Source organism: Asparagus officinalis, chromosome 2, assembly GCF_001876935.1.
Source record: "Asparagus officinalis chromosome 2, Aspof.V1, whole genome shotgun sequence".
Taxonomy (NCBI): Eukaryota; Viridiplantae; Streptophyta; class Magnoliopsida; order Asparagales; family Asparagaceae; genus Asparagus; species Asparagus officinalis.
This window is the reverse complement of record NC_033795.1, coordinates 21,325,481-21,353,029: the sequence shown is the minus strand read 5'-3', so window position 1 is coordinate 21,353,029 and position 27,549 is coordinate 21,325,481. Positions and strand designations below refer to the sequence as shown.

The window sequence follows — 27,549 nt, the reverse complement described above, 5'->3', positions numbered from 1 at the left end:
ATTGATTATCTAGTTGATGGTTATGATTTTTTCTTTTAGTGCAAATTAGGAATGAGTGCAATACACGGGGGTATGGTAAGTGTTAGATTTATATTGTATCATAACCGCCTACTAAATAATCAACGCTTGAGATTAAAAGTAGTGGTATCTCCACTACTTTTTTGTAGTGGAGAGGATCCAAATCCGCAGGTCAACGTCAAGTAGAAAATTTCCACAAAAGCATCTCCTGAAATTTAGGCCATCTAAACTTTCTAGTTCTGTAAGAACCTTTGGAAAGACCTTCGTACAGCCTCGTAAGATTGTTGGATGAGCTCATTTCGGTCACCAACTGGCACAGAATCATGAAACTTCAGCATAACAAGATCCTTTTGTTGGACTATACACAAGATATTCTAATAAGAGTCAATTATTGTATAGACAATTTTAATGACATCCTTTAATAATTCCTCAAGCCTATTTAAAAGATCAGATACAGAAAACAATCATTCTTTGGTTGGATACTCTCGGCACTTGAGCGGATATATTCTCTCCTACACTTTTTTTGTTCTTACCAAAAACAAAGAGAGTTCAATACAACTATACCCCTTCCTCTTATCAAAAGTCTTCTTTATGAGTGCATCGAGATTGGTTGATATGGATGCATCATCTCCTTCATCTTCATCTCTACTTGGGTTATTTCGGTTTGCGGATTGGAAAGATAAGCTGCTTGTGATTCTGGGGACGATAGGAAGCATAGTGGATGGCCTGATGCAGCCCATAATCACAGTCATTGATTATCTAGTTGATGGTTATGATTTTTTTCTTTTAGTGCAAATTAGGAATGAGTGCAATACACGGGGGTATGGTAAGTGTTAGATTTATATTGTATCATAACCGCCTACTAAATAATCAACGCTTGAGATTAAAAGTAGTGGTATCTCCACTACTTTTTTGTAGTGGAGAGGATCCAAATCCGCAGGTCAACGTCAAGTAGAAAATTTCCACAAAAGCATCTCCTGAAATTTAGGCCATCTAAACTTTCTAGTTCTGTAAGAACCTTTGGAAAGACCTTCGTACAGCCTCGTAAGATTGTTGGATGAGCTCATTTCGGTCACCAACTGGCACAGAATCATGAAACTTCAGCATAACAAGATCCTTTTGTTGGACTATACACAAGATATTCTAATAAGAGTCAATTATTGTATAGACAATTTTAATGACATCCTTTAATAATTCCTCAAGCCTATTTAAAAGATCAGATACAGAAAACAATCATTCTTTGGTTGGATACTCTCGGCACTTGAGCGGATATATTCTCTCCTACACTTTTTTTGTTCTTACCAAAAACAAAGAGAGTTCAATACAACTATACCCCTTCCTCTTATCAAAAGTCTTCTTTATGAGTGCATCGAGATTGGTTGATATGGATGCATCATCTCCTTCATCTTCATCTCTACTTGGGTTATTTCGGTTTGCGGATTGGAAAGATAAGCTGCTTGTGATTCTGGGGACGATAGGAAGCATAGTGGATGGCCTGATGCAGCCTCTGACAATGCTGGTTCTTGCTAGGACTATCAATGAGTATGGGGCTGATGGAACCTCTCTTTCGATTGGCTCTCCAGACAAGGTTCGTTTTTTTCGGTACTTCTTGATTTGGTGGTTTAGTTATTTGATCTGAAAGATTGAAGAGGATATATGTTGTTGCCGCAGTTTGCTGTCCAGTTACTGTATGTGGCCCTGGGAGTTGGAACAGCTGCATTTCTCGGTAAGCAATTTTTAGTGAAAGCAACAAGATGAGAATTAGAAATATGATCCTTCTGAAGGTGAATGCATATTAGGAGGTAAATTATCCCCCTGAAATTTGGAGACCCCCCACGCCACCGCACCCAAAAAAAAACTGATAAAATAGCCCCCAACTTCCAAATTTGACTAAACCGTCTAAACTAATGAAAAGAAGCTCATAAACAGTCTGACAGATTGAACAATATATGACAAATCATGTGGCAAACAATATACAACAACCAGATCATATTTGGGAAGTAATATTCTCTGATTTATAAAGTTCAGAAGGGTTTTGTGCAAACCTCTGAAAGATCAATGTACTGATGGATTCCGGTATTAATTGTCAGCTTGTGCTACTGATACTGATAATTCTTGGGGGCATAAAACAGAATCAAAATGAGTTTCAGTATGACTTGTGCTACTGATACTGATAATTCTTGGGGGCATAAAACAGAATCAAAATGAGTTTCAGTATGAACTTCTGAACACTCCATGGAGCATTATAGATGCTACTATACCAGGATGACTATCCACAAAAGTAACTTATGTGTGTTCTTTCAGAGAATTGTAAAGGAAAAACAGCACAAATGTTAGATCATTGCAAGTTCACATAAACTCATATGAAAATGATAGCAGTTTCTTACCGTGAAATGTCACAATAGAACTTTAATATACAATACTTTAACTATTTTTGACAACAATAGCAAAATTTTGTGCTTACAGATAAAGGTAAATCTGAAGAAATAGACTTCACCTGGGCAAATGCTAATGATTTATAAGAAGATGCAAATATATGATTATTCTTTTTTACTTCTCATTTAAATCATAGTCAAGGGAACCCTGCAGTAACCATTGTCCCAATTTGACTTGCGTAATTCATGGATGCAGAAGGACTGTGTTGGACAAGAACTGCTGAAAGGCAGGCGTCTCGGATGAGGTTGAGGTATCTCGAGGCTGTCCTACAACAAGATGTTAGCTTCTTTGACAGCAATTCATCCACAACTGCTACATATCAGGTCATCTCCACTATCTCAACTGATACTGATACAATTCAGGATGCCCTTGCTGAAAAGGTCCTCCCCTTTCCCTCTTCCTGTCTCGCCATTTATTTCTTAGGGTAAATTCCAGCTTCATTTATACCATATATTCAATTTCACTTCCTGTCTCACTATTCATTTATACCATGTATTTCAAGAAAACCATCATCCAAAAGATTCGAAGGAAACCACCTCAGCTATGATCGTTAGTGACACAGAGCTTGATTTGTCAGACGTCTGAACAAACATCTGCATGCAAGATCAATGTTAAAAAGGCTAACTTCTACTTTATCCAAGAACAAACTTTTTCTCATTTTCTTTTTTTAAACCCCCAAGCTTTCTAAAATTTTTGGTGTAGACAACTGTCCCAGACACATACTCAAGTGCAAATATCTGAACAGAAGAAGTTTGGAGAACAAAACTCTATTCCAAAATCAACAGTTTCATTAACGGTCATAGATTGGTGTTTTTCTTTTCTTTTCTTCTTAAGGGGGTTCCTTATAATTTACCCTACTTCTTACATGGGTACCTCAACTTATACATCTACCTCCCTATTACGTTGCAGATTCCAAACATCCTAGCTAACATATCAGCATTTTTCTTCACCCTCTTGGTTGCCTTCACAAATTCATGGAGATTAACATTGGCTGCTCTTCCATTATCGCTTCTCTTTATCGTACCCGGTGTTGTGTATGGGAAACTTCTGATGAAGGTATCTGAAGACATAAGAGAAGCATATGGGATTGCTGGAGGAATTGCTGACCAGGCAGTTTCATCGATTAGGACAGTGGTGGCATATGTTGGAGAGAGGCAGACAATGGAAAGTTTCAGCCAAGCGCTTGAGAAAACTACAGCTCTTGGGATAAAGCAAGGCCTCATGAAGGGGATATTAGTTGGAACTATGGGAATGATATACGCTATATGGGCTTTTCAGACATGGTATGGGAGTGTATTGGTGACTGAGAAGGGAGCCCAAGGTGGCAGCATCATTGTTGCTGGAATCTGTGTCATCTTGGGAGGACTGTAAGTACGCCTAATCTTTGTCACGGTAACACCCATTTTTGTATCACTATTTCCAGGTCTAGTTATCTGTTGAAGTTTGAAAATGGTAAAAAGAAATTTGTTCATTAGACAACTAAGAACTAACATAGCACTAATATGTCTATGTATTCAGAAAACTTGACATGTTTAACAAAAGGGTCTTATGCATATATACCCCTCAAATATTCCATATTTGCAAAATAACCCCCCGCCCCCGCCCCGCCAAAAGAAAATAAAAACAAAATCTTGGTATTTGCAAAACTATCCCCCAATTTCTGAAATTGAGATTGAGTTTTTCTACCCATCCCACTTAACGATTTTAGTTTTTAAATGGCAAAATATTGCAAAGCTATTGGAAAATTTAAACATTGCCCTATTTAGAAACCAGCATTGCTAAATTGGAGGGGTAGAAAAACCTAATGAGAGAGAATTGGATTTAGTTTTGTAAATATCAAGATTTGGGGGGTTAAATATGCAAATATAGAAGATTTGAGGGGTATATATGCAAAAACACCTTAACAAAATAATGTCCATGACATGCATATTAAATTGTCATGTTTACATGATAGTCTTATGAAGTGGCGAACTATTTGCGCTTTAATAGTGATACAAAAAGGTTAATAACAATTATGGCAATAATGCCTATCCCATTTCCATTTATGCTTATGCCTATTGAGTATCAGTAATTTATAGGACAACAGGAAAACTAAATGCTAGGAAAGATAACAAAAGATATCATACTAACGAAGCGCGACGAAGTCATAGATACTTCCATCCTTTGGTATTTCATGGAAATCTACCAAGAGCTCCACAACAGTAAATACTTCCTGTGCCCACACAAAAATAGGACCAAGCAACAATCCTTTTTTTTGTGTAATACTTGTCACCTTTACTCAAATACGAAACTGAACTTTATTCTCAGAATCCTCTTTTGCCTTCAGATAAAGGAGCATAGTTCACAATCTTAACTATAGCCTGAGGCTACATATGATGACAATGTGAAAGGCACATTTGAATGCAGACCGAACAGAAAGAGCAGAAAATGGATCTATTTCTAAAAAGCAATCAGAATTCATTATGGCTGGACAGAACAATACTAAATGCTCCACAATTTTCTTCCGAAAACCATTCTTACATACAACCTCCAGCTCCACCATATATTCAATTTCTGAACTACTACTCTCTTACGACAAAGAGAGTGAAAATTGCAAGGACATTGCCCCGTTTCTTTCCACATAGATTTACAACTTTTACTATATTTGGTACCGAGATGTCATCTTGCTTGCAACTTCCATGAGATTATTTTAAACTGTGCTAATGTTTCAGGTCTCTTATGAGCGCACTTCCAAATGTCAGATACCTGTCAGAGGCAATAACGGCTACTTCTTGCATACATAAGATGACCGATAGGCTCCCTTCACTAAAATCCAACAATCAAGAAGGGGAAACTATAGAAAGCCCACAAGGCGAGATTGAATTTAGAAACATTGAATTCAGCTATCCATCGAGACCTCATAACCCTGTTCTTCGTGGCCTAAATCTTTACATTGCAGCAGAGCAGACCATTGGCCTAGTTGGTAGCAGTGGCTCAGGTAAGTCCACAGTCATCTCCTTGCTCCAGAGGTTCTACAATCCTGACAAGGGAACAATTGCCTTTGATGGCTGTGATATTAGAACACTGAGTATCGAATGGTTCAGATCTCAGATGGGCTTGGTTAGCCAAGAGCCAGTCCTCTTTGCAACTTCCATCAAGGAAAACATACTATTTGGGAATGAGAATGCATCTACGGATCTCATTATTAGTGCTGCAAAAGCAGCTAATGCACATAATTTCATTACCAAGCTACCCGATGGATACGATACTTATGTAAGCTATCTAATCTTACACTTTAACAGTCTAATTATACTGTCACCCAACTGCCGATAGACCCCCTTTAGTTTTATTGTTGTAGATAGACTTCTTGAGTGAAATTTTTTCAATTATTTTACCCTCAGAGAAAGAGGAGATTTGTCTTTTGACAAATAGAACCCCTGAGGGTAAGAGAGTCAAATAAAAGCTTCCATTCAGAATGCTATATGCAAGAATAGAACTATGGTAGGTCAATCGGCAATTGGGTGATGGTACAGGAGTAAGGCGGTCTACCAGCAATTAAACCTGATATACTAATTAGTAAGTCAGTGGGTAATCTGATGATCAGTTATTTTCAATAGGTTGGGCATTTCGGGTTTCAGATGTCTGGAGGGCAAAAACAAAGGATAGCCATTGCAAGGGCATTGATCAGAAATCCCAAGATACTGCTTCTGGATGAAGCTACAAGTGCCTTAGATGCACAATCTGAGAAACTAGTAAAAGATGCACTTGACCATGCTTCAGTTGGGAGAACCACGGTAATAGTAGCACATCGGCTTGCGACATTAAGAAGAGCAGACCTCATTGCTGTCCTCAACAAGGGGGAAGTTGTGGAGCTCGGGAGCCATGACCAGCTTACTTATATGAGTGGAGAAGGTGGAGTCTATTCTAAAATGGCTCAGCTACAAGAATATACTATAAGTAGAGAAAGTCCATTAATGTCTCCGATTGGAAACAATGTGGTAAATTCAATACACTCAAGAAACTATAGCAACGCAGAACTATCGCCCGTCCACATATATTCAGAAAATAATACCACGAAAGCAAATAGAAAGACCTCTAATCCTTCGCAGTGGCGTCTGATGAAGATGAATGAACGAGACTGGAGAAGAGGTTTGATAGGGTGCATTGGTGCAGCTACAATCGGAGTAGTTCAAAATGCATATTCCTATAGCTTGGGTTCCATAGTATCAGTCTACTTCCTCCAAGACAATGACCTTATCAAGTCAAACACAAAACGGTACAGCGTCATTTTCATATCCTTAGCATTTATCAATGTCATTTCCAATATCATCAACCACTACAATTTTGCCGTCATGGGAGAGCGGTTGACAAGGAGGGTAAGGAAGAAGATGCTAAAAAAGGTTCTTTCCTTCGAGATTGGTTGGTTTGATGAAGATGCAAATTCAAATGGAGCGATATGTTCAAAGTTAGCCACTGATGCAAACAAGGTCAGGTCGCTAGTTGGAGATCGTCTGTCATTGCTGCTTCAGGCTTCTGTGACAGCTGCACTAGCTTTCACGCTGTCATTGATCATTGCGTGGAGGCTCGCAGTTGTGATGATCGCTGCTCAGCCTTTAATTATAGGAAGTTTCTATTTCAGGAAGGTTATGATGGCTAGCATGTCCAAGAAGGCCAAGAAGATGCAAATTGAAGGGAGTCAATTGGCATGCGAAGCTGTGGTGAACCAAAGGACTATTACAGCATTCTCGTCACAAAAAAGAATGCTGGGTCTTTTCGAGATTGCACTCCAAGGGCCAAGAAGCGAAAACATTAAGCAGTCTTGGATCGCGGGCCTCTGCCTGTTCAGCTGCCAGTTCATTATCACAGCTGGTACAGCACTGGCATTCTGGTACGGAGGAAAGCTTATGTCCGAAGGCTATATAACTTCTAAAGAAATGTTTCGGACATTTTTTGTCCTGATGAGCACCGGAAAGCTTATAGCAGATGCAGGAAGCATGACTTCTGATCTAGCAAAGGGTGGAGATGCAGTCCGATCGGTTCTTGAAATTCTTGACAGGAACACTGAAGTAGAGCCAGATGATCCTAAAGGAATCAAGAAGAAGAGGCAGATCAAGGGAAACATAGAACTAATGAACGTATCATTCTGCTACCCTTCAAGACCAGAGCAAATTATCTTCAAAGGATTGAGCCTCAAGATGGATGCAGGAAAGACCATAGCGCTGGTTGGCGAGAGCGGCTCAGGAAAATCAACCATAATCAGTTTGATCGAGAGATTCTACGATCCTCAGGAGGGTTCAGTAGAAATTGATGGAAAGAACATCAAAGATTACAATTTAAGATTTCTAAGGTCACATATCGCACTAGTCAGTCAGGAGCCTACTCTTTTTGCAGGTACTATACGTGACAACATTGCATACGGAAGTGAGAATGCAACTTCCACAGAAGTACTTGAGGCCGCAGCACTTGCCAATGCTCATGAATTCATATGGTTGTCTTCAACTAATAAACACTACATTTTATAATTTTATTTCATCTTCTAATAGTGGTGCCTGAAACCTGACAGTTCAATGGAGGATGGATATGAAACCTACTGTGGAGAACGAGGGGTCCAGCTATCTGGAGGACAGAAACAAAGGATTGCCCTTGCTCGAGCAATACTAAAGAACCCTGTTATATTGCTCTTGGATGAGGCAACCAGCGCACTTGATAGCGTATCAGAGAACCTAGTTCAAGAAGCTCTGAACAAGATGATGGTAAATAGGACGTGTGTAGTTGTGGCTCATCATCTGTCTACAATAGAAAAGGCGGATATGATAGCATTGATAAGCAACGGGAGGATTGTAGAGCAGGGATCACATTCAGAGCTAGTTGCTAAAGGAAGAGGTGGCTCATACTACAATCTGATCAGACTACAAGGAGGATACTCACCCTATTCGCAATGAATCCAATCTGAATGAAACACTTAGGTTATGTTATAGCACAGTAGCACAATGAGATTACAAGTAGTAGTTGGAAAATTTGATATGTAGCACAATGAGATTACAAGTAGTAGTTGGAAAATTTGATATGTAGCATATCCAAAGAAACAGAATATAAAGCATCGTCAAGCTTGCGAGTTTTGCAAAGCTAATCATACACAAAGGAGTTAGTAGATGAAAAGCCTATATAAAGCTGTTTATCACAGTAAAAACATTAAAATCAAAAGGTGAGATAATACCAAAAAAGGTAATTTGGAAGTTATAATAACAAATTCCCGCAATGTGCAAATGGTAAGAAAACTGAGGAGCCACTTTTAATGTAGCAAAGCACTCACTGTTGCAGGACTCAGATGAACAAAGGAAAATATAAGCTAAGGAAAAAAAATTGGTACTAAACGAAGAAAAAAAATCTTGTTTACGGCAATAGATGAATATGTGTGGCTGTGTGTAGGACAGAAAAACAACTACACAACAGACCGCGATAACCATGATTCTAGGGCAATAACAACTTGCTGCAGAAATGATTCCAAAGAGAAGGAATGTTGTGCCTGACGGCGGCGCCGAGGAACCAAAACAAACGCCGATGAAAGAAGGCCAAAAACAACCAAATATCAATGCACAAACCAAACACCAATTTTAACGTGGTTCGGCAATTGCCTACGTCCACGGGGCAAGAAGGGGGAGGGTTTCCACTAATAGAGAAGGAGAGTACAAATCGAGATTACAAATCGCTCAAACAAACCAACTAATCTCACCAACAAATCTCTCAACCTCTCAACCAATAACCCTAACAAATAGCTCAGAAAGATCTCTCTTTTTGTGCTCCAAAATCCCCCAAAACGCTCCTACAAAACCCTCAAATCGTATTGGTATTTATACCAAAACAGAAACCCAAACAGACTGCAAATAGGAACCTGAACTTTCCAAAAAACCCGTCGTAAGTCGACTTATCAGTCTGCATAAGTCGACTTGGCAGAGCAAAAAACAACAATTGGAGAACAGATCGTAAGTCGACTTATCAGACCTGACAAGTCGACTTACCATAAGTCGACTTATGCCTGTGCATGAGTCGACTTATGACACAGAATCTGCAAAAAACTAAATTTTCCAAATTTCTCCACAATTCTCCACCTCGGCGAAGTTTTCCCAAAACTGAGCCGACACCAACCAAACAAATGCCTCACATAATGAGACCCAAACGGGAGTGCGAACACTCACCCCAAATGTCGATGTCGCTCACCAAATCGGCTGCATCAAAATGACTGCCTACGTATCCTTTGCCCAAGGAATCAAGCCTTCACGTAGTTCACCCAAACGGCCTCCAAAGGCCCTCAATCAAATAGAAAAGTCTGCAACTCTTCTCCAATATCACCAAACGATCTGCAACTGATAGTATTCCCAATGACCCCAAATTGAGACAAATCAAACACCTCCACCTGAGGTAAACCAATGGCCATATCCAAACTATATCTACCAGCTGCAACTGAATCCAAAACCAATCCATCATCTGCATCCAAAACCAAATGATCTCCAACCTGTGTCACCTTAGCTGGAATCCCAAATGACGCAGTATGATCTGGAGTATGTGGAGTAATCTCCACCCAACGTGGAGTAGCATCACTCTCCACCTGCTGCGATATCCAAATGACCTGATCAACACTCTCCACCTGCCGAGAGTCAAAAGTGACATACCTGCTCAGAACAAAATCAGAAGCTCCCAAACGATAATCAACTGAGCCTCCGAACCCCAAACGCGCAATCGGATCAAATCTCACATCCTCAATGTGACCAAATGCTGGGTATCCAAATATCCGACGCAACCCAAAATCTGAAGCAGCTCCACCAGATCCAATAACTCCTAATGCAGCAGTCGGTGACCTGTGACTAAGATGACCCAAATATGTCGAAGCTCCAGAACCAATGCACGACAACCAACGCCGATCCTCCTCCAGAAAGGAACGACCCATCGAAACTGTCATCTCATCTCTTCGCCCCAAAGTCTCCACACTAATGAAGTGTCTTCTACTGCCGTGAGCTCGGCACAAACGCAAGAAAGGACCCCTATCAAAGCTGAAACAACGAGTTACCTTTCTGCCAATACACTTCTTCCAACTGTTGTTGACTTCCAGGACTTTACACCAACGAGAACTGGTCGCGACCCAATAATGCCTAGAACAATCATCAACTGCGGAAACCAAGATACAATTACCTCCCAATGATGCCTCCTTGGAAGGCCTCCAAATGCCTGACTGAACACCTCCTAAAAGACCCCTCGCTCGATGGATAGGAATGCCAAACTCCACCACGGTCTTGCTCATCCCAATGTGCTCACAGGACTTCAATCTGCAGGTCATAGCACTCCTCAACAACCAATGCACGACATTACCAATCATATACCCCAGCACCAAACAATGCCACAGTCTAGCCGAATCTGATGAAGTCGTCATTTCCCTATCAATCACCGTTCTTCCGTGCAAATAATACAAATTTCTCCTTCTTACGCCCTTCATCACAATTATGGACCCAAATGTAACCTTCAAGCGTGCATCCGCCAAGGTCACCCTATAGCCCGCTGCCTCTAAAGCTCCAAGTGAAATGATGTTCTTCTTCAACTGAGGAACGAACCTCACTCCAACCAACTCCCGAATCACCCCGTCACTCATCCTGATCCGAACAGTACCAATACCACCAATAGAGCATTTGTGATCATTCCCCATGAGCACGAAATCCCCTCTTTCCAACTCCTGAAAGCTGGAGAACCAATCCCTCCTAGGGCAAATATGGTATGTAGCTCCCGAATCCAATATCCACTCTGTAGAGTAGGCAACACAAACTGACGACAGTGCAGATAACGAGTAGCCCGAAGAATCCGAATCTGAATCGTTGCCACTAGCCTTGACAACATTTGCCTCTGAAGCTTGAATAGCTTTTCCCTTATTCTTCCCGGCTCGATCAACTAACTTTGGGCAATCGGCTTTCCAATGTCCATCTTCTTTGCAAAAGGCACATTGATTCTTACGAACTCCAAGATGTGCCCCTCTAGACTGCGACCTCCCACTACGGTTTGGACCCTTTGCTCTTGCGACCAACGCCCCCGCTACCGGCTCAAACGAAGTCTCCTTATCCTTCTTTCGAAGCTGATAATTCACAAGTGCAGCGGTGACCTCACTATACGAAAGAGATGCCTTCCCATTAATAAGAGTAAGAACGAAGGTCTCATATTCCTCGTCAGGCAAGGAACTCAATAGCAACAACGCCTTGTCCTCATCTTCAATCTTAACATCCACATTCGCCAAATCCGCAAGAAGCTTCGTGTAGTGGTTCATGTGATCACCAATGGAGGTTCCTTTCTTCAACTGGAAGCGGTAAAGCCTCCTCTTCAAATGCAAGCGATTCTCCACACTCTTGGTCAAATACTTGCTCTCAAGGATCTCCCAAATCTTCTTTGCAGAAGTCTCATTGATCACATCATACTTTAGATCTTGAGTGAGACAAGACCTAATCACACCACACGCCGTTCGATTCATCTTTTTCCAAACCTTCTCAACTCCTTCTTTCTCGGCCATAATCCTCAAAGCACCACCAAACCAATGCGAAAACAAACGAGAAATAGATCCAAACTGAAAAAGACGAGATTTTTTACCAAAAAAGATCCCACCTTTATCACCAAACGAAGCCCTAGACGAACTTCCAAAGCGATCTACTCCTCCAAATAGCCCAAACGTAGCCCGAGCTCTGATACCACTTGTTGTGCCTGACGGCGGCGCCGAGGAACCAAAACAAACGCCGATGAAAGAAGGCCAAAAACAACCAAATATCAATGCACAAACCAAACACCAATTTTAACGTGGTTCGGCAATTACCTACGTCCACGGGGCAAGAAGGGGGAGGGTTTCCACTAATAGAGAAGGAGAGTACAAATTAAGATTACAAATCGCTCAAACAAACCAACTAATCTCCCCAACAAATCTCTCAACCTCTCAACCAATAACCCTAACAAATAGCTCAGAAAGATCTCTCTTTTTGTGCTCCAAAATCCCCCAAAACGCTCCTACAAAACCCTCAAATCGTATTGGTATTTATACCAAAACAGAAACCGGCAAGAAGGGGGAGGGTTTCCACTAATAGAGAAGGAGAGTACAAATTAAGATTACAAATCGCTCAAACAAACCAACTAATCTCCCCAACAAATCTCTCAACCTCTCAACCAATAACCCTAACAAATAGCTCAGAAAGATCTCTCTTTTTGTGCTCCAAAATCCCCCAAAACGCTCCTACAAAACCCTCAAATCGTATTGGTATTTATACCAAAACAGAAACCCAAACAGACTGCAAATAGGAACCTGAACTTTCCAAAAAACCCGTCGTAAGTCGACTTATCAGTCTGCATAAGTCGACTTGGCAGAGCGAAAAACAACAACTGGAGAACAGATCGTAAGTCGACTTATCAGACCTGACAAGTCGACTTACCATAAGTCGACTTATGCCTGTGCATGAGTCGACTTATGACACAGAATCTGCAAAAAACTGAATTTTCCAAATTTCTCCACAAGGAAAACTTTACAGCAATTCAGCTTATGAATTGTCTGAACAAGCACAGATGCACTGGAAATACATGAAATAAACAGAAGAGATTCCTTGAGTTGCGAGGCTGGAAACAGCTTTATAGCTCTTAAACTAATAAATATAAAAAGATAACCAAAACAACTTGCAAAATCAGTATAACCGCAAGCAGCGAACATGGATCTTCTTTTTTGAAAAAGCAGAAAAACCTTAAAGTCTAGGTTAATTCTGTACTAGTGATGTTAAAGTTATGAGCAAATAGTAGTGGTGTTACCATATTTTTGTTGACTCGACCTTTTGTTACAAAACAGTCCCAAACAACAACTTAATTGGAGAATATAAACATGAGCACCTTACTAAACCAAACATTTATATGTTTCTTAAAAATCCTTAGGAAAATAGAATCCAAAAAAGGTACGGTTCTCTCCAGCAATTGTAGCATAAGTTGAAATTCTTTTTTACGTATTTACGTACTATCGACAATTGTAGCATAAGTTAAAAAAAATTTTACGTACTATCTACAACCAAACACCGAGGACCACTATTTAATGCACAAAAAAATATTTAAAAACAACCAAGCTCATTGATAAATTTACAACCAGTTGAAAGGTTTAACTTGCCCACAGTCTGAATGTCTGATTCCAGTGATCAACACCTTTTTGACTTTTATCAGGCTCGTGTATAAATTTTCATATGAATAACCGTGCCGTTACTTATCTTCCCATTCGGTGATTGCTTTCCTCCAGACAAGATCAAAGAGACTGATAGAGACATCGGCATTGGTTTTTCCAACAAAAATTGAGAGAATGGAACGCATTGTCGATAGCTTTCACGTACATAAGCGATCCTTCAGATGGAACAAATCTTGAAAAAAAAAAATGAATTGCAACAGAATCAAAATTTTGTATCCGTCAGATTCCTCTCATCACTCACTTGTCACTGGTTTGGAATAAAAACCAAAAGTTTGTTCCTTTTCTGTATTCTCTTCTAATCCAATCCCTTCCACATAAAATGATTTAAGTGTCGGGTTCAAATGTTTGAAGTTTCGGCTAATAAAAGTGCTGATCTGCAATCTCAGATTGGGGTTTGGACAACGCATCCCAAAATTGTGGTTAAAAAAACCAAGATCGTCAATATCTTGATGGATCGCAGCTAATGCTGATTGCTTCCTACATGCTTCCTGTTAGGTCCTTTCCCAAGATTCAAAATACTAGGATGTACTTTCATGGAATATATTGACTCTTTATTGTTTCAAAGTTTGAAACAATTCGACTTCTTAGGATTAATTAAAAACATTAGAAACTCATCTATGTGTACATGCTACTGACATACTTTAAGAACGTAATTAGTACAGAGGATGAGGACAAGGTACATGTTTATAACAAGGAAGGAGAAGTGAAGAACCGATAACTAGAGGTTCAGTCAACCATCAACCTACAATCCAGAGGGAAGCAGTCTGAAGATCCACTATAACCAAGAGATTACAAGCATTATAAGAGAGAATCAACTGATACTGAACCTTAGTAGTGCCTATAACCTCTCACCATATCTCTCAGGATCTCATTTCTTATGTTCCTCTCTCACTCCAAAGCATGATAGAAAACCAAAAAAACTCCACCCTTAAATTCCCATAAGAAACTATCTGAGCGCTTGCAGCCGAATACAAGACACGATCTCAACAGGAACAAAGTTGCGACACATGAACCTATGACCTTCAAATATGCGAAAAATTTTACATGTCCTATAGCAAACTATCCGATATGTTCTTCACAAGTTCTAACTAATAATCTTAACAATAAGAAGAATGTAGTGAATGAAAGCGTGTTATATAAATCCCAGATACCTAATAGGGGGTAAAGTCAAAGGATTTGGCGAGATTCTACTAATTTTCTCTCCATTAATGGTCGTGGCCACTCGGCTTTGATGTGAAGAAAGGGGAGGTTGGTGTCGCAATATTGAGGAAGAAGATCAAGCAGCATTAGTATAAGGATATTTTAGAGAAAGAGGCAGAAATTAAATGGGTTTTAACAGTTTTTAACGACAGGGATGGAAAAAATAATGTTAAGAAGCTTGCTAATGAAGTTGTCGGAGGGTTTCGTAATAATAACCCTGTTTTTATTGTTATCCATGGATAACTCTCCTCTAACAATTTCGACAACACAATTTATACTCGAATCCACGAGCGGGACAATTATCAAGTGCAAGAATTCAACTTCTCTTTCTCTTCTGCAGTCTTTAGCTACTAACGCAATTAGCAGCCCACAATTGTTTTTTGCATCAAGCACCTAAATTGTTTGTCAGAATGCCCAAAAGAAAATACCCTACGGTAAGTCCTCGAATTGCCCAAGTTAGCAATGACTAATAACAAACCTTCGCAAAGGAAAACTCAGCATCCCATAAAATGGGTCTCCAAGATAAGTACCTGAACGACCTAGGATCTTGAGAGCACGTCAATGGCGGTACTAAATGCGCATTCTTTGAGAAAATCCCGCTTCCAATGTTAAATACCTTTGCCTTCGATTTTCTGAAGAGATTCAAAGATTAAAAAGTTAAAGAAATTGAAAGAGGTGATCTGTACAGGTCTCAGAGCAGAGGATGAAGAGACACCGCAATAGCAAGTGATACGCAAGTCGATTTTGTAACTACTAGAGTAGCCAGGGGGTTATCTTTTCTTTTAGGCTGTGTTTGGTTTGAGGTAAAGTGAAAGAAAAGAAAATGAAATGGAAAAGGAAAATAAAGGAAAAGAAATAAGGTTTTTTATATGCTTGGTTAGGAAGAAACTTGTAGAAAGAAATTAGAAGGAAAATACATAAAAATAAGATAGAAAAAAACCATTAACTTACCCTTATATATAAAAATTATATTAAACCCCATGAACATTCAGTGTTTTGCAATAAACCCCTATGACCTTTGAAAATCACACCAATCTCCCATGAACTTTTTTGGAATTGCAGAAAACTCCCATAAACTTTTTCAGTTTTGTAGATAACTCCCATACATTAGAACCAAAATATTGCATAAATAGGCATTTTGAAAGTCCATGGGGTTTTAGTGTAATTTACCTAAAAGATCATGAGGGGTTTCTGGAAAAATTATTGGGCGTTTAGTGTGATTATGAAAAGTCATGGGGGTTTACTATAAAGCACTGAAAGTTTATGGGTGTTTTAGTGTAATGTACTATAATATATCCTATAAAGAGAGTTATGTACATGATTTTTTTTCATGTGTATAGTGTACTTAAACCTACATAAATGCCCTAGTTGGGCCACTGAATATAATGGTCTTAGCCGTGGTGGGGGCCACACTCAATCAATGGAGGATTTTTCTTCTCAACGCAGTGGGTAGTGGCATCGAGATAGCAGGAGTTGTCAGCACATGGGTAGTGGCATCGAGATAGTGGGAGTTGTGGTCGACCGGCCCCGACAAAATTTTCCCCAACTTTCACTAGCTAATTCAGAGGAAGAAATTGAGAACGAAAATTCATAGCCTTATTTTCTTCTTTGATTCTCATTTTCATTTTCTTGTTATCTTTCCATCAAACCAAACAATACAAATCTATTTTCTTTTTCTATTTCTTTTCGTTTCCATCGTTTTCAGTCAAACCAAACAAGAGCTTACTGACGGGTTGCTTTCCTTCATTTTCAAAATACCCACTTTCCTTTACTTATTGGTGTTTTCCTCACTCTTAGAAGAGCGTTTCTTATGTTTGTTTGGTCAAAAAACATGGGGCATGATTACTTTCCACCACTTTTATTAGTTTGGTTCAATTTGAAAAGACAAGAAAATAGTTGATTTGTGAATTGATTCCCTCATTTTTTAGTGTGGTTCAAACTAAAAAATAGAAAATACCATGGTTGTGATCACCATGATGTGCTTACCACCCAAATAAGATAAAAATATTTGCCAAATATAAGTGGGGTGAGAATACCCACCATTTGAGGGACTAATTCCAAAATATGACCACTTGAGGGAGGAATTTTAAAATGTTTAACGAATTGAGAGACTAATTTTAAATATAAGGTAGTAATATGCAAAATTTATAAAGATTTGAGGGACTAATTATGAACACTTAAGGGAGTAATTCCAAATCTTTAATTATTCGAGAGACTAATTTTAAGTTTGTATGAATCCATTTGAGTGACTAAATTCAAAATAAGAACATTTGTGGGAGAAAATTGAAAATGATTAAAATTTTGGGGGACTAGTTTTAAATTTAAGAGGCTAATTTGCAAAATGTTTAGAGAGGTTGATTGATTGACTAATATCAATATTTGAGAGGTTGAGTGACTTTTATGAAAATTATTTACCAAATTAGCAAACCAAGGTTAAATGAAGCAACGAAACACACCCTTAAGAGTTCACGGGACTGCTAGTTTTGTGAATTTTGCAGAAACATTATACAGGGGATTGGTGCATGTGTTGGATGTGCAAAAAAACGTGTATGCATAGTAAATGGGACTACTTGCCCTGTATATTTCCCAGAAACACAAAAAACACACAAGCTCATCTCCAAGCCCGTCTCCTGTGTATATAAGTTATCTCATGTGCATATAAAATATCTACTTCACCTCATGGACATATCCAATTATATAAATTTTATAAATAAATGACTTCATATACATCTCGGCAAAAAAATCAAAACACCACAACTAGCAATTGTATACACGTCATGGCAACACATATAATCTCCATAAACCAAGATATCACAATAAAACTAAATATATAATATTCTTTTGTTTACAGATTATCCATATTGATGATTTGAATAATGTCAATACAAATAATCCATACATCGAGAACATACAACCTAGAAATCATCTCAATATCCTTTGCCTCGCTCTGGTTACTTGGGAAGTTCGTCGTCATCTTTTAGGAAGTTGAGTTTGCATGAGCTTGCTCTCCGGTTGCATGTGTTTGGTTGTGACGAGCAACTAACATGTTGTGAAGGTCCATCTTCATCATCGTTCCTCCAAATCCTCCTTGTCTCCGTTGATTTGGTTGAACCATCATCTCTCGACCATCATGAATAGAAGGAAGTTTTCTCACATCAGCAAGTTATACAAAGTTTCAACAAACATTAGAAAAAAGAATAACTGCACACTTGTCGATTAGAAAGAACAAATCACTTCTGTTAAAAAACAAAAGAACAAATCACCTGGTACTTTCTTTATAAACAAAATAATTTTCCATCAAGCAGTCACTATGAAGATTCTCCTTTTTTTTTTTTGAAAGAGGAAACATGGTGAGATACCACGTTCATATATTAATATAAGCTAACAGATAACAAGTTCACACAGACTATGATTAGCCTGTTAGCGAAGTTTTACAATGGAGATAGGATACTCAACCCATATCCCTGATTCAAAAACCACAGACAGATTACAAATAAACACAATTCTAAAAGTGTATCTGCTGAGTTATCAGCTATTAAACTAACACAAGATGAGACCAACAAAAACTGCCCGATATCTTCCTCTGAGTTGTGGCTAAGAACAGGATGAAAAGAGCCTGATATCAATTTCGTGATGAGAAGTTGTCTCCAACACCATCCTCTGCATTAGCTTTGGCAATCTCCTTCATCCCCAGGTTGATGGCCGCCTTATGGAATTTGATAACAGCTCTACTATCTGCTATTCCTGTCCAGAATAAAATGTACCTTGCAACATTAGAGGCAATGTGTTCAGGATTTGCTTGAATGTCATTAAAAATGAGTTTATTGCGGCTATTCCAGATCCACCAGCAGAAGCACGGTAACATGACTTTCCAAATGATTTTGAGATCCTGACTGAACTGAGAGTTCCTTTTGAAAGAGATCAAATCCAAGTTTTGAGGCCAACCAGCAATAGATACTCGAGGGAGCAGAGTGGTCCATGCTATGGAGGTAAATGCGCAGTTGATGAACAGATGGTCATGAGATTCTATGGCCTGGTTACATAGAGGGTAGCTGGGATCACCATTCCAGCCTTTTTTAACCAGATTGTCTCTAGTATTTAATTTATACTTACTGGCAATCCAGAAAAAAACTTTGACCTTAAGAGGGATCGGTGATTTCCAGATGAAGTTATGAAGGTGGGATAAGATACCTCCTGAAATGGTGATAGCATAAAATGATTTGACTATAAAAACTCCCGAAGAATGGAAAGGCTACCGTAACTTGTCGTGGCTTGAGCTTCCTACTATACTGAATGATTTTCCAGATGGGATAGGAGAGCTAGGATTTCTGTTTTATCTTCCTGGGTGATTCCTCTTCTGAGAATGGGACGCCAATTCCAAGAATTATGATGCATGGATCCTTGAGAGTGGGTGGAACAGCTATGAGAGAAGGCTAGCTGGAATGCTCTTGGGATTAATAGGCTGCTAAGTGAGCTAGCACCTGCCCATTTATCGTGCCAAAATCTGCAAGTTTTACCTTCCCCTACATTCCATCTAGCTTGACTAAAGAAAGTCTGGTTGATAGAGTGTAAATCATGGATGAATTTAGAAGCTGAGCCTTTAGGGGGATAAACTATAGGGTTAGAATTGTCGTTTGAGTACAATGAGAAGATCACTTTACTAACAAAAGAATTATTGTCTAATATTTTTCCGAATCCATTTTGAGAGGAGAGCAACATTGAAGGAAGAACTGTCGATGACTCCTAGCCCTCCCTCTTTCTTGGCTTTGCAGATAATACCCCAATTGACAAGACACTTAGAACAAGATGATTGTTGGTATTCACTCCATAGAAAGTTTCTCCTTGTTCTATCAATTGCTTTGGTGACACAAACAGGTAATTTGAAGAAAGACATGTAGTAGAGGGGAAGAGAGGAGAGAGTTGAGCAAAGTGAGCCGCCCTCCAATGGATAAAGATTTGTTTTTCCATAGAGAAAGTTTTTTGGTGAAAGAATCCAAGAGGGGTTGCCGTTCTCTTCTAGAGAGGGATCCTTTCTTCAGGGAGAGACAAAGATAGTTGAATGGGAAGGAGCCAACTGAACAGTTGAGTGAAGTTGCCAATCGGGTACCTTTATGTGGAATTTTACCTAAGTAGAAGAGGCTGGTTTTAGAGTAATTGATATTAAGACCTGATATGTTGGCAAAGATGAAGAGAATGGTTTTGAGTGTAGTGATGTCAGAGAGAGAAGCCTTGCTGAAAATGATAGTATCGTCTGCAAACTATATCGATCTGATGGAATTGAGCTCACCTTTTAGTTTGAGATCAGAGAGGTCCCCTAAGGTTGCACTCTTCCTAATCATTTTTATTGAGAACATCCACTACCAACAAGAAGAGCATGGGTGAAAGAGAATCACGCTGCTTAAGACCTCTATGGCATTTGAAAATTTTGGAAGGGGATCCATTGACCAAAACTGCCGATTTAGATGAAGAAAGAATGTGATTGATCCAGAAACACCACTTAGAGCTGAAACCCCTAGCTTTGAGAAGGTTCAGAAGGAATTGCCAGTTTACACAATCGAATGCCTTAAAGAAGTCCACTTTAATAGTGCAAATCTCCTTCTTACCTGAAGAGCAGAAATTAACCATCTCATGGGCTAGGAGGATAGAGTCCAATGATGATTTTCCACTTTGGAATGTTGCTTGAGAGTTGTCTACAAGTAGCGGGAGGAGTTTATTTAGTCTATTGGCCAGAATTTTGGTGAAGATTTTGCATGAACTGTTTATGAGACTAATAGGTCTAAAATCTTTTGGATTGTTAGCTCCATCTTTCTTGGGGATGAGACAAATGTACGAGTAGTTGATATTGTGAAGGAGCTGTGGGTAGGAGTGAAGGGATTGGATAAAAGAAATGAAATCATGTTTGATTGTAGACCAAAATTTTTGGAAGAACAAGATTGGTAGACCGTCATGTCCTAGAGATTTGTCGGGATGGAGATCAAAGACTGTTGTTTTAATTTCTTTTGGAGAGAATGGAGAATCAAGTGGAGTAAGGTCTATGTTATTGCCAGGGTATAAGAGGTTCCAGTCAATGGCAAATCTGGAAACTGGAGTCTGGTGGAAGAGGTTGGAGAAGTATTCATAGAAAGCTTGCTTCATATCTGCATTTGAGGAGATGATAGTTATTGGATATCATATCCCCAAGATATAATTTTGATGATAACAATTTATTCATTATGTGTATCACTATATGTATTACTGTGCACTAATTTTCAATACAGTTTTTCAATATCAAATATGAACAAGTGCAAGATGGGTTCAAGGCATCATGAAGTAAAGAAGATGAAGAGCTTATATATTAATGTAAATTTTATATTTTTTTTACTTAGAAATTTTGTACAAGCCTTGATCTCTCACACATACACACAAATAAAGATTAGAACACACTAACATATGCTTAGTGTGTTGGTTAATAATAGAAATCTCTTTGTTAACCATTGGAGTTTATAGTTAATAAATGAGTCTCAAAATATTTCATTCACATCATTTTCATCCCTTAGTAGTCGACTACTCGAGCCTTTATGTCAAATGTTAAGTTTCTGTTATTTGACAGTACAGTCGACTAATACACAGTGTAGTCGACTACTTATGACTTAGACAAATTTCAAGGTTCTGTCAAATTACAGTATAGTCGACTACTATACAGTATAGTCGACTACTAAGAACTTATTCAGAATTTTAGATTTTCTATTTTTACAGAGTAGTCGACTACTAAGAGTTATAGTCGACTACTCAGCTTTGAATTTGAATTCCATATTTTCTGTCGATTACAGAATAGTCGACTAATGATAATATATAGTCGACTACTACGAAATATTCTGAATTAACAGAGTCTGTTTGAACTCAGAGTAGTCGACTATTCTGCATTATAGTCGACTACAAATACAGTTTTTTTAGATTTTAGAATTTGAATTTATGACTATTTGTATCCGTTTATATCTGTTTCTTTGGTTTAAAAACTTGTCTTTTCAAAGGATATAGATATAAATAGGTTAGAAGTTCAGAATTTTGCACAATATATTACTATCCATAAGTTTTGATCTTTGTGCATTTTTAGGAGTTCAAAAATTCAGATTTTTGCTAAGTATTGAGAAAACGATTTTTTCTGAAATTGCCTTTGATCTTCATTAAATTTATAAACTATTTAAGCAATTTTCAGAGATTAAAATTATTCCTAAGCCACTGCTACACAATACTACAAATCAAGGCTTATAGGAATTGTGTTATTGATTCAAGGAAAGTTCTCTTGGTTTAAGAGGGGTTGATCTCTTGGTCTAGAGGTCGGTGTACAATTGACAAGGTGTTGTTAATTGGTGTTGCAATTTGTAAAGACTTGCAAATTGGTTAGGTTTGATTTTGATTTTGTACTTGGTTCAAAATTATAGTGGAAATCTGATGCGGCATAAACATGTACCACAAATTACAAGTGCACAATTAATCAAGTTATAGTATAAAAAGTTATCGATCCCACGAGAAAGGTGTTTTGTAAGAGAAAATTAAAATTAATTCTTATGTTGTGTGCGTGAAAAATAGGAGTGATGAGTGAATGTGATTATGGAGAGATGGAGAGAATGAAAATGGTGTGTAAATAGGCGCAAAATATAAGTGAGAGTGTGTATGACAACGAATGAATGATTTTCACAAGGAGAGATGAATAAAATCAAGAATCAAAAAGGAAAATCAAGAATGAAAATAAAATTCAAGAAAGTAAAGATGACAGATTCAATTAAAGATATGGGTAATCTAGAATTGAATCCACTTCTTAAAAAAGGGTGATTCCCTAGAGGGTTCTAGCCTAAAGACGACTCAAAAAAAATAAAAATGAACAAAAAAAAACTAAACCCAAGAGGGTTCTAGCCTCAAGGTGAATAGTGCAAAAAATTAAAATCTAACTACAAAATAAATTACAAAATCTAAACTACAAAATAAATTGCAAGAATTAAATGTAAGAAAATAAATGTACTCTATAAATTAAATGCAAGAAAATAAATCTACTCTATAAACATGAAATAAATTTAATCTATAAGCATGAAATAAATCTAAGACAAGAGGGTTCTAGCCTCTTGGCTATTTAAACAAGAAAATAAAATCTAACTATAAGCATAGAAATAAATCTAAACTAATAAGCAATAAAAGAGAAAATAAGAAAAACAAACCTTCAAATTAATCTTCATCTTCATCATCCAACAAAGAGAAGAAAAGAAAATTTTAAATTGATAAATTTTTTTTTTATTAATTGTAACAAAAAATTACAAGTTTGGAAGGTCTTCTCAATTAAGAGTAACCCTCCTCTCCAAATGGAGATACAAAATTTTTCACACCCCTAACCCCTTACTCTCTACCCCTATTTATAGTAAATATCAATGAATAAGAGCCCTTGGATTGAATCCTTATCCAAAACTATCAAAAATCAGCCATTGATCTGTAACTGATTCGTTAGTATCGATGCTGGCATCGATACTCGCATCGATGCCCGTATCGATGCTAGCATCGATGTCCTATTAAGATTTTGCCTTCATGGATGACTTCGTCTCGTCGAGATAGGCGATTTTCATATATTATATGTTAAATTCTGTCTTCCAAATTGAGAGATATTGTCGTTTCTTTGCGGCCAACTATCTTGAATATATTTTTTTTCATATTTGATTTTTTTATTTTCTCCGGCTTTTACAGGCTACTCGGCTTGATTCTGGGCTTAGGCTTTTTGGCTCTTGCTTGTGTTCTTCATCTTCATTAACCTGCGATTAAAGATAAAAATAATTATTAGTGGTATATTTATTCATTAAAAATAGATAATGAGGGTATAAAATTATAATAAAATGTGATTATCAAAATCTCAAGCGGGATTTGCTTGGGGACTTGATGCGGCATAATTATGTACCAAAATTGCAAGTGCACAATTTATCAAGTTATAGTATAAAAAATATCGATCCCACGAGGAAGGTGATTTCAAGAGATTATTAGAAATGGTTCTTATATTTTGTGCGTGACAATTAGGAATAAAGAATAAGTGTGAATGTGATGAGTGATTGTTGTGAATATTAAGCATAGATTATCAAACCATTTAAGGAAAGTGTAACCTATCAAATTATCATCTAAGTTAAAATTACTATTCATGATAAGAACAACAACATGATAATAATCCTAGAATTCATAAGCATAACCTATCAAACCATTTAAGATAAGCATAGATTATCAAATTCTTCTTCTACCGATTAGTTCTCTAGTTGATTATCCTAAACATGAACATTTTAAGTGCAAGAGAATAATTCATACAATATAAAGGAAATTAGACTAGTTTCATACAATTCTAAGATTCTTACAAGAATTAAATTCACATCTTAAGAAATAAAAACAAGAAAAAGAAGACTAATTACAAAATTAAAAAGAAAAGAAAAATCTAAACTATGAACAAGAAATAAATCTAACTACAAAGAAAATAAAAATCTAAACTATAAAATATATTACAAAATTTAAATACAAGAACAATAAATCTACTCTACAAATTAAAGTGCAAAAAGAAATAAAAAAGATAAGAAAATAAATCTACACTACAAGCATAAATTTAAATCTAACTAATAAGCAATAATAAAGAAATTGCTAAAAAGAAATAAAAGAGAAAAGAATTGCAAACCTTCAAATTGCTCTTCATCTCCATCCTCATCATTCAACAAAGAGGAGAAAGAACAAATTTAAAGAGGAAAAAAATTATTATTATTAATTGCAACTAAAGTTATAATTTTTGGAAAGCCTTCTCAATTAAGAGTAGCCCTCCTCTCCAAAAGGAGTTTACAAAATTTTCACACCCTTAACCCCTCACTCTCTACCCCTATTTATAGTAATCTTCAATGAATATGAGCCATTGGATTTGTCTTGAGCCCCAAGTAACAATCTCCACCTTTGAATTTGAATTTTGTTCTAGCCCAACATAAGAGGCCCATATGATTTTCAAAAATAAATGAAAAATCCAAGTTCAACAAGTGCCAAGTCCGGTCCAATGTGATGAGTGCTCCAATTGATTTTTTTTTAAAACCCAAAAATGAAGAGCTTAGCAATGTCCGGCCCATTCTCTGCAGTCCAGTTTGGAATTTATGAGAGCTCCATTTGATTTCGGTCCATCAAGTCCGGTCCACACTTGATTTTCATTTGATGAAAATCCAAAGCTCCAAAAAGATGCAGCAGGTCCATGATTTTTCGTTGATTGAAGAGCTGCAGCAATTAAGTTTAAAAACAAGTCCGGTCTTGTTCATTTTTGGCCTTGCAAATCCAACTAAAACCGGCCCTAAAATCTTTAAAATCCAAAGCTCAAAGCCGGTCCATGAACATATGATTTTCGGCCCATTCATTTGATTAAAATCAAAAGCTCCAAAAAGATGCAGCAGGTCCATGATTTTTCGTTGATTGAAGAGCTGCAGCAATTAAGTTTAAAAACAAGTCCGGTCTTGTTCATTTTTGGCCTTGCAAATCCAACTAAAACCGGCCCTTGGAGTTTTGATTTCAAAATCAAAGTTTGCAGCCCATTCATGTGATTAAAATCCAAAACAAATCCGGCCCACTCATTCATTTGATTTTCAATCAAAATCTCCGGCCCACACAAATCCAAAGCAAGTTCTGCAGCAAAATAAAACAAATCCGGCCTTGTAATCTTTGCATAAAAGTCCACTTCATTCCAACTATTTGCATCCACGTTTACCAAGTCAAATCTTAGAAATTTAATTAAAAAGTTTTGAAAAGAACATGCCAACTCTTTGTTTTAAATAACTTTCAAGTCTCTTGATCAAAAATTATTTTTCAAGACCATATATACAAAACAACAATATATATATAAAAACAATGGTTAGTATTGTATATATATATATATATATATTTTTATCCACTCTCTAATTCTTGGTGATTGTTTTCTATTTTAACGGGCTTTCTAAGTGACCATTTAACGAGTTTTGGGCCAATGAATCCCAACCCAATTGGGCTTAGGTCATTAAGTATAGAGATACTCCTTGGGCTTAATTGCTCAGTCAACTTAGGCTTTATAAGATAGAATCACCTTGAATTTAAGAGTTTTTTTTGTGGTGCCCATTTTTTGCAGTCTTCTTTTATAAGGTTAGTTTTTTTTAATATATATATGTGTAAGTATATATAGTCTTAAAAAATGTGTTGTAGTGAGGGTTTGCAGTGAATATACCCACAAAATTCGGTCAATTTGCCAAGTTAAATAAGTCAGTAAATAATAGATTTTCCTTGATATAATTAAACATTCTAATTGAAGCTAGTTAATAATCAAGAAAACGTTTTTATATATAACTCCAAAAAATATTTTCAACTCTAAGTTAAGCATGCAAAAATTTTATTATTTTTAATTAAAAATCTAAGGTAAGATTAAGTAAAGTATACTAGTTGAAAAACCATTTCTTAAGAATTTTATTGGAGTTATCATAAAAGGTGAACTTGAATATGTCACTAACTAAGAATTAGAAAATTTAAAATCTATCAATTTGATCAATTATTACTTAACTCTATTAATTTGGCAAGTGACAATATTTTTATAATTTTTTTAACAAAAAGAAAAAAAAATTAACTAAAACGGTAAAATAAAGAGGAAAATATGTATTTCTCACCCCCACACCTAAATTTTGCATTGTCCTCAATGCAAATTCGCTGAAGCACAAAGTAAAGCAGATAAAATTGAAGAACTTATAGTTGTTCGGTTGACAATGATGATAAGGATCTGCAATTACTGTTAGTATGAGGATGAAGAAATCAAATAAAAGGAAAATTGTAAGTAATTATTATTATTTTTTTCTATGTTACTTATTCAAATTTTTGTTATGTTTTTTTTTTAAATTTATTTTTTTTAAGAAACAAAAGAAAAATTAGTTTTTTTTAAAGATAATGAAGTTCATGAAGAGCCAACACCTCTTCCTCTCCGAGCGTAGAAAATTCTAAAAATGGTTTCAGACGTTGACCATTTATTTTAAAAATATTACCATTTTTAGGATTTTCTATCTCGACAGCTCCATGTGGAAAAACTTGTTTAACAAAAAATGGACCTGTCCATCTTGATCTTAATTTTCCCGGAAAAAGATGCAATTTCGAATTGTACAATAAAACTTTCTGTCCTGGAGAGAAATTTTTTCGCAAAATTGATTTGTCATGAAAAAATTTTGTTTTCTCTTTGTAAATTTTTGAGTTTATGTATGCATCATTCCGAATTTCTTCCAACTCATTTATTTGGAGCAATCTGTTTTTACCTGCCGAGTCTGAGTTAAAATTTAACTGTTTTATTGCCCACATTGCTCGATGTTCAAACTCTACTGGTAGGTAACAAACTTTCCCAAACACTAATCTGTATGGTGACATCCCCAAATTGGCCTTAAAAGCTGTTCTATACGCCCACAGAGCATCACACAATTTTACAGACCAATCTTTTCTGTTATGATTAACTGTTTTTTCTAAGATTTGTTTGATCTGCCTGTTTGTGACATCTACTTGTCCACTGGTTTGGGGGTGATAAGGAGTTGACAATTTGTGTGTGATTGAATATTTCCTCATCAAAGCCTCGAAAGAACGGTTACAGAAATGTGTACCGTTATCACTGATGATCGCTCGAGGTACTCCAAACCGGGCAAAAATGTTCTCTTTTAAAAACT

General features: G+C 37.1%; 1 protein-coding gene and 1 long non-coding RNA gene across 2 annotated transcripts; one reads left to right on the top strand and one right to left on the bottom strand.

Moving 5' to 3' along the window:
- On the top strand, positions 1,207–9,022 carry LOC109830488 (putative multidrug resistance protein). The gene is made up of 7 exons (XM_020397755.1): positions 1,207–1,606; positions 1,690–1,744; positions 2,650–2,834; positions 3,364–3,821; positions 5,166–5,706; positions 6,051–7,921; positions 7,997–9,022. The coding sequence occupies exons 1-7, from the start codon at positions 1,379–1,381 to the stop codon at positions 8,373–8,375; spliced, it is 3,717 nt and encodes a 1,238-aa protein (XP_020253344.1). The 5' UTR covers positions 1,207–1,378; the 3' UTR covers positions 8,376–9,022.
- LOC109830489 lies at positions 2,350–15,668 on the bottom strand. The gene is made up of 2 exons (XR_002244310.1): positions 15,397–15,668; positions 2,350–3,047 (listed from the first exon to the last, which is right to left on the bottom strand). It is a non-coding gene; the product is annotated as an uncharacterized LOC109830489 (long non-coding RNA).

What these genes read in the sequence shown, in the direction of transcription:
- LOC109830488 (XM_020397755.1), top strand. Translation starts at nt 1,379, where the DNA reads ATGAGTGCATCGAGATTGGTTGATATGGATGCATCATCTCCTTCATCT. An exon ending in TGGAACAGCTGCATTTCTCG is followed by an intron (nt 1,745 to 2,649) that starts GTAAGCAATTTT and finishes TCATGGATGCAG; the next exon opens with AAGGACTGTGTTGGACAAGA. An exon ending in AATGCTCATGAATTCATATG is followed by an intron (nt 7,922 to 7,996) that starts GTTGTCTTCAAC and finishes GAAACCTGACAG; the next exon opens with TTCAATGGAGGATGGATATG.